At 37.9% G+C, this 12,060-nt stretch overlaps 1 protein-coding gene across 1 annotated transcript; it reads left to right on the forward strand.

The window, feature by feature from the left end:
• The first annotated feature begins 7,900 nt into the window (after positions 1–7,900).
• On the forward strand, positions 7,901–11,690 carry LOC122827420 (retinol dehydrogenase 7-like). The gene is made up of 5 exons (XM_044110355.1): positions 7,901–8,013; positions 10,043–10,357; positions 10,447–10,705; positions 10,791–10,954; positions 11,027–11,690. The coding sequence occupies exons 2-5, from the start codon at positions 10,045–10,047 to the stop codon at positions 11,248–11,250; spliced, it is 960 nt and encodes a 319-aa protein (XP_043966290.1). The 5' UTR covers positions 7,901–8,013; positions 10,043–10,044; the 3' UTR covers positions 11,251–11,690.
• Positions 11,691–12,060: the final 370 nt, after the last annotated feature.

Below are 12,060 nucleotides of genomic sequence, written 5' to 3' on the forward strand. Positions count from 1 at the left end.
CCTAGAGACGGACACTACGCAGCCTTAGTGAGCTGCTATCAACCAGTGTCTTTTTAAAATGTCCACCCTATAATACACCGTCCTTTGAAATAAAACCTCTGGCAAAAATACAGACGGTAGTGGGAAGACAACAATCACAGTGAAGTTTAATAGGGGCATTAAAATAAATGTGTCGGTGAAATTCAGTGGCACCCAGTGGGTTTGATGTCAGACAGAATGGATCAGGACAGGAAACGCAGAACCTAAAGAACCAGACATCAGTCTCTTCATCCCTCAGTCATTTTCTGAGACCAAATAATAATATAGATGGTAATTTAAATAACAAATTATACAAATAGATTAATAGTAAATAAATAAATATTGTGAAGAGAACATTAAAAACGTTTGTTAGGATTGTGTAGGAAAAATGTTGATATCTTTTATAAATAGTGTTTTGTGGTCAACATTATTTCACCATTTTATTAATGTGGGTTGCCAGTTTGGATAAGGCTTCCTATCAAGCTATAAGAATGATAGAAAACATGCAAACAAAAAGCCTCAGACCTGCAGCCCATAGGAGGTTCTAGACAAAGGCTAACAGGCTAACAGGCTCACTGGTACAAGTTTATGTCCTGGGAGGGTGGGGGGCGCCGGTGAGATGTTCGCATCCACCTAAAAAATATGTAGTTGCGCCCCTGGCTGTGGTAACAGAAGAAAACTATAAATATATGGCTACACTTAACTTTACTGGATGCTAGCTCGCTGTTACTTACTTATGCATCCCACTTAAAGAGTTTATCATAGAAAGAAACACAATGTTCAGTACAGGCAAGGATGCAAGTTATTAATTAATGAGTTAATCTAAAGTTGATTAGATTAAAACAGAAAATTATGGCTATGGTCAAAGTGCAAGAATAAATACACTGAAAAAAATAACTCTTTGGATGAGCATAAAAAATCATGGAAAGGATTTCCACCTGATTACTTTGCTTTATTTCAGCACCATGTAATTCTGTTACTCCTATTTAAAGCAAATGTGTTAGGTCAACTTATTTTATTATGGTTATTCCAATTTAAATAAAATGAGTTGGCTCAACTTATTTTATTATGTTATTCCAATTTAAAGCAAATGTGTTGGCTCAATTTAATGTATTAAGGTTGATTGGACCCAAAGTAATTTAAGCCAGCCCAACTAATGTGCAATGCTTTGGACCAAATCATCCAACTTATGTTACAGTGATACCTTCACAATAATTATTAAGTTGATCCAACTCATGAAAATTACGTTGGCTCAACTAACATGCTTCATGCTGAAAGAAGCTATTTAATCGTGTGGAAATCCTTTCCATGATTTAATTATGTTAACTCAAAGACCTTTTTTTTAAAAGTCAGACTTTTTTTAAAAAATGTCTTTGAAAACTTTGTTTTTCAGTTCTTAAATTTTTACAGTTCTTAAATGGACTGATATAGAACAGTGCAGATATTTGTTTTCTCTGCCTTGCATATATATAGCATATATATATATATATATGCTATATATAGCATATATATATATATGCTATATATATATGCTATATATAGCATATATATATATATATATCTCCTTTCCATGATTTAATTACGTTAATTCAAAGACTTTTTTTTTTAAAGTCAGACTTTTTTGACTTAAAAAAAAAAATGTCTTTGAGAACTTATTTTTACAGTTCTTAAATGCACTGTATCAGTCCATTTAAGAATGTATTGTTACAGAACAGTGCAGATGTTTGTTTTCTCTACACATTACACTATAGTTTAATGTGTAACTAAAACCACTTTGAAGTTTTCCCAGGTACAAAACAGTGATGTCTCATAATCTCTCGTGATCCTCTGATCTCACTAGACCCTCTTTGGAGGGAAATGAATCTGACTAAATTGAATCACGTTATCTCGACTTGAATACGTTATTCAAGTTGAGACAAAAACGATTGTCTCGCGTGAATTCACTATATCAGTCTGACTAGAATGAATCATGTTATCTCAACATGATTACATTTCATAAACGTGAAGTTGTTGAATTTCTTGTTTATCCAACATGATTGTGTCATGTTTTTGTTTGAAACATGAAATTATTTAGTTAAAAGTTCATGATATTCTTTTGTTAATCTGATAACCCCTAAGTTCATTTTTTTCAGTGTAAAAGTCTAAGCGGACATTATTAGTAAAAACAAGAGGCGTATAGGAACTGTCCGTCCGTCCATCCATCCATCCACCATCCATCCATCCATCCATCCATCCATCCATCCATCCACCATCCATCCATCCATCCACCATCCATCCATCCATCCATCCATCCATCCATCCATCCATCCATCTTCTTTTGCTTCAGATCGAATAAGTTAATAAGTTAATATCCTTTCTATCTCTAACAGTTAATGAGCGAGAAACCAAGATAAATTTAAAAGACACTAATTAGCCTAATCATTTTTTTTCTGAAGGTAGGAAAAACCGGAGCACCCGGAGAAAACCTATGTATTGAGTTTAATGAGTGTTTCATAGAAAAAAACACAATGTCCAGCCTAAGTAAGGAGGTTTTTTTCTCCCCTTATGTTTTCCAGACCTTCCTGCCTCCCGCTATAAATGGAGGTCTTTCCGGTTTTCTTTGGTTCGGGGGCTCTGGCTTAAGCTGTGTTAAATTGACTTTAAAATCTGGCGCTATCTTGGCTTCACCCAAACGCAAAGTTCTTTGATTAAACGATGACTTTGGTTTTGGTGCCTGGACATTTGATGCAATTGGTGGTAGATGTGTAACTTTTTCCTTCAAATCCTCTTGCTGAAGTCTCTCCATGATCACCTCTGTTTTGATCTTAGACAATTGCTCAGTGAGTTCTTTTATATGATTCTCATCTTTCCGTTTGTTCTCCATTAGTACGGCTATCTCGGCATTTAAAGCCACGTTTTCTCTCTTTAGCTGTCTCCAATCAGACGCTGTAGGTTCGAAACTTTTTTTTCCAGTTTCAGCTTCTCTCTTTACAGGGGAGAACGAGCGTCGTCTCTTTGCTTGCTCCTTCAAGAGTTCATTGATCTGCCGATCTTTTTTTGTTAGACACTGTTGTAAGTTCCTGCTTCGCTGTTTTTCCTTAGCTATTGCGTCAAAATCAAGCCTGGCTTCAAACGCCATCCTTGTCTTCTCTATGGCTTCTTCCCTCGGGGTTTTTGACAATTTCTTAGTAAGATTTTTGTTTTCATTTTCGGCCTCCATTAACTTCTTTTCCAAATCTCTAATGGTGCTCTCAAGAAGTTTGGTCTTTTCTTTCTCTTTTAGAATTTCAATGTTTTTCAAACCGATATCGTTGACCTTCCTGGACAACTCGATCTCAAGTTTCTTCATGTCATGCTCTTTCTTCTCAGTCTTCAGCCTATATGCAGTGAATTCTGACGTAACTTGTCTTTTTTCTTCTATTGTCCTTTCGATCTGTAGTTTAGATTCCCTCTCCAGGGTTTTGAAAGAGTTTTGCATGTCTTTTACTTTGCTCTGGTATGACTTGACCTCAGTTAGTAGTTGATTCCTGTGTGAACTCCAGGTCGCTATTTCTAATTTTAACTTTGGTATTGTTTCAGAGTTTAGATATTTATTGTGCCTCAGAGAAATGTTTAGGTCTTTAGTTAATGTCTCAATTTTCCCGTTTAAAAGCTCAATTTGCTCTTGGGCTTTTACTAAGTCCTCCTCCAGTATGTTCTCTTTTATCAAGATTGCAGATTTTTCTTTTAACCGCTGGAGAAAATCTACAAGCAAGGTGACCAATTCCTCTCTAGACATCAGTCTAATCTGAGAGAGTGTCAAGGAATCTGTACCAAATGTCGACATTTTGATTATCTAACTGACGTATCGCAAAAGCTACGAAAAAATGTAACGATAAATTCAATATTGCAAAACCACCGTCCGTGCTGCTGCTGCTTGAGATCTGCAAGTTGGATTCAGACGCAGGATATTCAAGGCTTCTGTCTCTTATGACATCATAACACTATGACATCATCAGATTCCATCAGTGGAAAAAGTCTAATGTATGCAATGTTGCTAGGCAACAGCAAAGCCAGCTCACTTTCCAGCCTCCTGGGAGGCTTTTATATATATTTATAAAACTTTATTGTAGAAACAGCCAAATCTTACAAGCTCATATACGTCTTAAGCCCAGTTCACACTACATAATTTTAGAAATGTCGGCCGATTCTCAAGACATGAGAGACCACACACTAGTCGATTAAAAATCGTAGGTATAACCTCACACTCGATTGTAGAGTAATGTAATGTAATGTTTCACTCAAGGACTTTCCAATTCCAGATATGAAATCCCTTGAAATTCTGCGCTACCACACTTGAACTCAGAGTAAACAAACATGGACGACCACGTTGAAGCAGTAACTTTACTTTGTGGACTTATTTTAACCCTTAAAAGACGTAACCAAAAATTAAAACTTTGGATTTCGAAGTGGAGTACATTATTGTTTGTGTTTCTAAAAAGAAATGTTTTAAGTCGATTCAGCTGTTTTACTGTATTGGACCGGTACTGACCGATACTAAAACCTCAGATATCATCTGTCGGTGACATTCAGTCACCGATATCAGACAGAATGGATCAGGAGAGGAACCGCAGAACCTAAAGAACCTAAAGAACCAGACATCAGTCTCTTCATCCCTCAGTCGTTTCCTGAGATCAATAATATAGATGGTAATTTAAAGAACAAATCATACAAATAGATTAATAGTAAATAAATAAATATTGTGAAGAATCAGAAATATTATTAGAATTGCAATGAACATGAAAATGTAAAAATGCTCTACTTAGGTCAAGGGCATATAAAAACTTCAACAAAATGATAAAAGTTTAAATTCACCACCAAATCATAACCTGGCCAAATTTTATGACATTTTCCTCAACACACCCAAATATGAAATGTATTTTAAAAAGAGGCAAAAATTGTCAAGGTGACACAGGAGGGTTATTGTCCTCTCCAAAGTTGTCTCCAAAATGGGTTGCCAGTGCACTAGAGGTTTTTGCCCTCAGCAACCTGGTCACTTATGTACAACAAAATGTTGAATGTGTCTAGTTCAAAGTAAACTAAGAGGGCCTGAAATAGAGCAACAAACAAACAAAAAAAAAACTTTAGTTTACCTCTGGCATAGAATTTTTTCTTTGCAAGAGCAAATTTTCATACAAAAGTAAACAGAAATGTGAGCGCATTCAAAACTAGCTTTGCTGGTTTATGCTTTGCTGACATTGGTTTTAAAGAAATACATGTTCTTAATTAGGAAAGTTCAGCAGGTGGAAAATTAAAACAAGTCATCAAACACATAATTCTCATTTCTTATTTACCTATCAGTATATTTCTCTCGTTTAATGTTCAAACAATCATCCTGTATGGACATGAAAACAAGTGAGTAGTAGTGAACAGACGGTCGTTCACCCCGGCCTTTAAATGTTGCGAGGACCTGCGTGACAAGGACCACTGTGTCTGTAAAACACTGCAGATGTTTTATATGTGATACAAATTTAGTTAATGAGAGAAAAAAAAAACCTGTTTTAGCAACAGCATTTCATTTTCTTGGGTCATTTCTTTAAGACATTCTACTAACACATCAGTCACACGTCTGAAAGTATTTGAACGCATAATAATTAGTATTTGCTGTTTTGTTTTGTAAGATTTTTCTTTTTCGTCTCCAGAGGCGAATGCAAGCAGCGATCAGGACACTACACTGCTGCCACCTGGTGGTAGAAATGTGAGAAGCACCCCACTAAAGAAAACATCTTTACAAATCTACCAATATAAATCTGGGTTCAAACTCCCACTTGTCTTGCCCCAGTATTTGAGTCTTAGAGGAAGTCACGTCACGAGAGAAGGTAAACAAATGCAGGCTGTCACATAAAATCACAAATAGGGAAAAATATGCACTGAACCTTGTTGAAACATTTTAAAGGGTACATATGAAAACTTTTAATAGTCCCCCCTGATCAACTCTTCTGTTTGATGATGGGCACATTGATGGAAAGTAATAAACAACCACAACCTTTACAGGACATTTCTAGCCCTTGGTTGTAATCAAGGCTCAAGAGCGAAATGAAAAACTCTAAAAGGTCAAAACAGAAAGCTGCTACTCCTCATTTCTCTGTTTGGTGTGGGAGGACAAGGAATGTCAAAGGGTTTGTGGGAGTAAACGCAAAACTGAATAAAAGCATTTTGCTCTTTATTTCCACCAGCTCTGCATTTCTTGACGTTAGCTTGGTTTTCATCAGTCACACTGAGACTTAAGGAAGTCCAGCATCAGTTTATTCTACATGCAGTTTTTATTACTCTGAAGTCTGAAAAACTTAAGTTGAGACACGCGTTCAGCAGCAGCAGCAGCAGACTGTAAACAGACTGGAAGCTAAAGAATGTTATTGCTGGATGGAGACCAAAAAGTGATGATGGTGAAGTTCCTACTGTAGATTTCAGCAGGTTTCATCAGTTTGCCACCTGCTGTGTGACTATTTTGATGGGATCTTCAGGCTGAATATACAGTTTGGGCTCAGAGTTACTCTCATGGGGATGTGATCCATTAAAAGAGTCTCTCTCTTTCTCTCTCTCTCAAATTTCAGGTTCCCCAAATTTAGAGTTATTTTAGACCCTTTGTCAAAGTATAAGTGCTTGAACTTGGCATGAATGTCTGTGAAATACCAAGAAAGAAACGGAGGAAGGATGGATTGATAGATGGATTTAGGAACATTCAATGAATGCTCTCTGAAAGCATCATAGCTGATGTTGTAGCTAACTTTAGAGAACACTGATAGTTGCCATAGGTTTGCAAGTCTACGGGGGGGAACCTTTACGAAAGTTCCCCCTGGACGTTTTCTGAAGGTTGCACCAAACTCGTAGTTAATCTTCATCCACTTTTGATACAAATTTAGAAGATATTCCTTTATATTTCCCTGGTGGTCAGAGTGTCCTTGTTGAAGCTAACCTTTGGTGAATTCAGAAGACCTTTATGAAACTTGCCCTGGAGATTTTCTGAAGGTTGCGCCATGAAAATGGAAGTCAACCTTGAGGGAAATTTAGACATTTGCTAATGTAACATGGTTTTATTTTAACAATATTATCAATGTGAAGTTTGTGCTTATTTATTCTTAAAATTTATTTTGTTTAGTCAAGAAGTTGTTTCTTCAGACACTTATTGGTGTATTAAGTTCAGTTTGATGCTCTACACCAGAGGTGTCGAACTCATTTCTGTTTTGGGCCAAATCAAGAGCATGGATGCTCTTAAAGGGCCGGTTGTGCCAGAATGTATTGATTAAACCTGTTCACAAAATGTTAAAATATCAATAACTCCCAATTATTAGCACAACTTGTTACCCTTTATCATTTTCAAGTAGCTGATAAATAGTAGCTGATAGTCAGTAAACAGATAAAAACTGCACTGATTTGATTGATTACATAATATTTAGTCTGGAATCTAGGGGGCCACATAAAAATCTATTGCAGGCCAGATTTGGCCCATGGGCCTTGAATTTGACACATGTGCTCTACACAGTTGGTAGTTACCATAGCAACCAGCAGCTCCTCCCTCTTTTTCTGTTGCTGTAAATATAGAAATGTGTTTTGCTGTGTATGTTTTTAACTATTATCATTATTAATGTTGTGCATTTTTGCTGTGTCTTATTTTACAAATGTTAGCTGCTGTCACCTATTGCTAACCTCTCCTTGGGAACTATTGCTCTGTAGTTTATTGCATTTTATGTAATATATAAAAATGCTATTTCATTTGTGCTAGGGTAAAATTGAAAACACTGCATGCTACTGAATGAAAATATCAGGACTGAAGACTAGTAGGAGCTATATAGAAATGAATAAAAACAGAATCAAAGATGACCAACGTAACTGGATATGGACAAACAATTCCTTCTCTTGTCAGCAGGGGGCGCCCATTGTCGTTTCCTATTTCGACATCATCTGATTAGATTCCGGACTTTGTCTCGTCGGGTCCACTCGAACAGGAGACGGTCCTCGGACATTGCTCTGCTGCAGGTAGTTCTTTTTCTGCATTTTCATGATCTATTAGGGACATTTATAAAATGACAAGGTGATGAGAACAGAGAGGAGGTGAGATGTCAGACTATGTATTGTCTTATTTTATTTGTTCTACTGCAATTTTTTTTAAATCTCTTTATCAGAGTAGAATGCGCTCTCTGGATCCCTGAATGTCTTCTTGTCATGTTACGAAATATGGTTGCATGAATGTTTCCTCTTTTAAGGTTAGTGTGTGACTCCGTTTTGCATTCCAGGGAGGCTTTCAAACTTTCAGCAACAACTTTTTTTTCACGTTACCAAAATGTTGTTAAAAATAGTGAAAGCAACGCCTTATTTGACTTTTTGACCACAATTACTGGCCTTAACAGAAAGAAATGATATAAATGTAACTTTTTTTCAGTGAGTGACTTCATTTATTAGCTCGTAAAATGTTTCAACTATGAGGACAGAAGAATGTGTGGTGGGAAGTGAGTTTATAATCTCCCGTAGGACGTCCATGTACGGAAGCACATTCGTGCCAAATGAAACAAATAAAATTAATCAGATTTTCTTGACCATATAAGATTTTGAACGTTATTGGAACAGTTAGTGATCCATGGTTTTGTAAATATAAATAAATAAAACTGATAAGGACATAGTGTAACACAATCTGCAAATTTTACATAATAATTGATAAATAATAAAAATAGATATTATCAACCTGCTGGTGATCGCAGACAGTGTGGTCATAAAAATCTGGCTGCGGACTCAAGTGGTCAGCTACAGGACAGAAATTGTGTCACACAGCAACCAACCAGTGGAGCAGACTGGGAGATGTTAATTAGACCTCCAAGGCAATTACAGAAAACAATGTGTGAGTGAGTTGCTTTGGTGATTAGCTTTTGTAGCTGAAAAAGCGGCACAAAAAAAGTTAGATCTATTACTATTATCTACATGCCAGCTTAGACAAAGAGGACTTGTTAGGTATTCATCTCTTTAAATAATTCATATGAAATGTTATGGAAGCGAGGAGGGGTATTTATATAAAAAAAACCTAGTGTGAGATAATACATCTGCAATAAAAATTCTTTTCTTCTTCTCTACAAATGGGTGTAAGATCACAACCCACTCTTACCGACTCTGTTGAATACCAAACAGTGTCTTGAGGGCTCTTGAGAAACCAAATTAGTTTCATTGCTGGTTCAGTGTACTACAAAAACTTCACATTTTAAGGGCAAGATAAAAAAAAACCTGAATGCTATAGAAACCCACCCAATCCATTCCACCATGACCAACATTCCTACTCAATGACAGATGCATATCTGCCTGGACAGATATGCATCTGTCTGAGAAATACCTGTATTTACTTGTGTCTGACTTCTGTGTTGGCCCCTATATAGATTTCTTCCATTTCGGCTTGCTTTTGTTGTAAACCTTCTTGTTGTTGAACTCATTTGCATACCAGAAAAGGAATCTGAGAATTTCCAAAAAATTCCAGTTGTTTTTAAACGGGTTAAAAATAAAAGTAGCCTGGCTCTTTTATATTCTTGAACTTAATCACATGGGCGGGGTCTTATGGAAGAAAACTTTGTTTAAACTCTTGCCCCAGCACCAGAATCACGCTTTAGACGTTTCTTCTAAAAGTCATGGGAATCTAGGAAGATTGTGTCCTTTTGCAAAATCTTTGCACTTTTCATGTTATCAGAAAAAAATAGGACTGTAAATGTGGACCAGTTTCGAGATCCAATATTCCTTTTATAGCCAACGACTGATTTCTAATAATATTATTCATATGTATATTTCCCTGCATCATTCTTAAAGATGACCACAGTGCGTACATTGCTACTGTGCTTCAACTAAACATTCCATGATCCTGTGCTTTCTCACTGTAACATGACCAAACAAATACCACATGACATGGTAGGGTCAGATTGGTTGACTTTGGCATTTACCCAGAATATTTTTCCCTGGTGTTTCTTTACAGATGAGCTTGCCTCCCTCTAGTTAATGTACCGTAACGAATAAGAGCTTTCTTTTTACATTACAGACATGTTCCTGTATCTTCTGGGCCTGGCCGTGCTCTTCTACCTGTTCCGCTGGATCAGAGAGCTCCCCAGGGTTGGTGACAAGGCCAACAAGTATGTGTACATCACGGGCTGCGACACCGGCTTTGGGAACCTTCTGGCTCGCCATCTGGACAAGATAGGCTTCCGAGTGATTGCCGGGTGTTACACTGAGAAGGGAGAGGAGGAGCTGAAGAAGGCCTGCTCCAGCAACCTGATCGCAACACACCTGGATGTTGCGTCAAAGGAGAGCTTGGCTAAAGTTGCAGCCATGATTAAGGAGAAAGTTGGAGTGCATGGTGAGTTGGTTGCAAATGGACAGACGGGCATTTCATTAAGAAATTTAACAGGTTGTTCAAGGTTGTGTATGTATTTGGGTTCCTTGCAGGTCTCTGGGCTTTGGTAAACAACGCAGGCATTGCTGTTCCCTCCGGCCCCTGCGACTGGCATACCCTTGACGATTACAAATCAATGCTGGACGTGAACCTGAACGGGGTGATCGGAGCCACACTGAGCGTCCTGCCTCTGATAAAGAAGGCCAGGGGCCGAGTGGTGAATGTCGCAAGTGTGTTTGGGAGGATCTGTGTCACAGGGGGCCCATACCCTGTCTCAAAGTTCGCCGTCGAGGCGTTCAACGACAGCCTCCGGTGAAATATTAACCTGCACTATAAATGTTCTACTGTGCCAACACGGGCCTGTTAAGTGTTGACAAAGATGACATGCTTTCCTCAGGTTCAACATGGCTCCTTTTGGTGTCAAAGTCCTCTGTATTGAGCCGGGATTCTTCAAGACCAGCGTCACAGACAGTGAACTCCACATCAGGAACGTCCAAACGCTGTGGGACAGACTGCCGCAGGACGTCAAAGATGACTACGGGGCGGAATACGTCCAAAAATGTAAGCGTCAACCTTTCATTCTTGTCAATTGTCGTCTTTTATTTACTTCAACGGACTCATCTTTTGTTCCAGCCAAAGACATGATAAAAGAAAAAGTTACCCAAATGAGTGACGGCGATCTGATGAAGGTGGTCAGCTGCATGGAGCACGCCGTCTCCGCCACCTGGCCGCGCAAACGTTACTCCCCCGGCTGGGACGCCAAGTTTTTCTGGCTGCCAATGTCATACATGCCAACCTGTTTTGTTGATTACTTCTTCCTGAAGAATGCCATTCCCATTGCCAAGAAGTTACAGTAACCCTCCATCTATGCGTCCACTTCATGCATGTACCACTCTGTACATCTTAGCTGACAATGCACATTTCGATTTTAGCAGTCGGTTTAGTCTTGAATTGTTCACTCTAATGACAAGGTTGAGCTGCTCTCACAAGGACACTGTCAAGGCCACCTTATCTGTTGCTTAAAGTAAACTTTCTGCAATCATGATTGTCAGGTGTTAAAGGTTAAGGAAAAGCAATAAAAACCCCAACCTGCTTTCAATTTGGTTACAAAATTAGGCTAGTTTGTGCACATAGAAATCAAGCCGACCTTTAGATAATCCAGTGTTTGGCTCAATATAAGCCCCAATCACCATCCCTCCACCACCGTGCTCGACAAGTTGGGATGGATTTTTTATTTTTTCCTCTATGGCAAAACATTTGTTTGGAAGTAGTGTTCAAATACAAGTTTGCAAAACTATGTTGTGCTCCAATTTCATTTTTTTTCCTTTCAAAAAGGTTTAGCAGTTAATTTATGCCCTTTAAGTTACAGAAAGATCCAACATTCAACATTCTGGCTGCGGTCTGTAGAGCCTGACAAATTGCATGGTCTGAGTTTTCTGGGACATTCACAATTTTCAGCTTAATCATACAGAATTATGGATGAGAGTTGTTTGGAAAGGACTTCAGATTTCTTTCCATAAATACCAAAAACAATTACTTTCCTTTTTTTTTTTTTAAGATCCTTGCCGTTGTCTTATCAAATGCTTTAGAACTGGTGTCAGCTTGGAAAGGTAATTTTTCACTAATCAAATGTCCAAGATGTCTAATGTCTAATCTGTATAGGTTTT

Source organism: Gambusia affinis, linkage group LG24 (genome assembly GCF_019740435.1).
Source record: "Gambusia affinis linkage group LG24, SWU_Gaff_1.0, whole genome shotgun sequence".
Taxonomy (NCBI): domain Eukaryota; kingdom Metazoa; phylum Chordata; class Actinopteri; order Cyprinodontiformes; family Poeciliidae; genus Gambusia; species Gambusia affinis.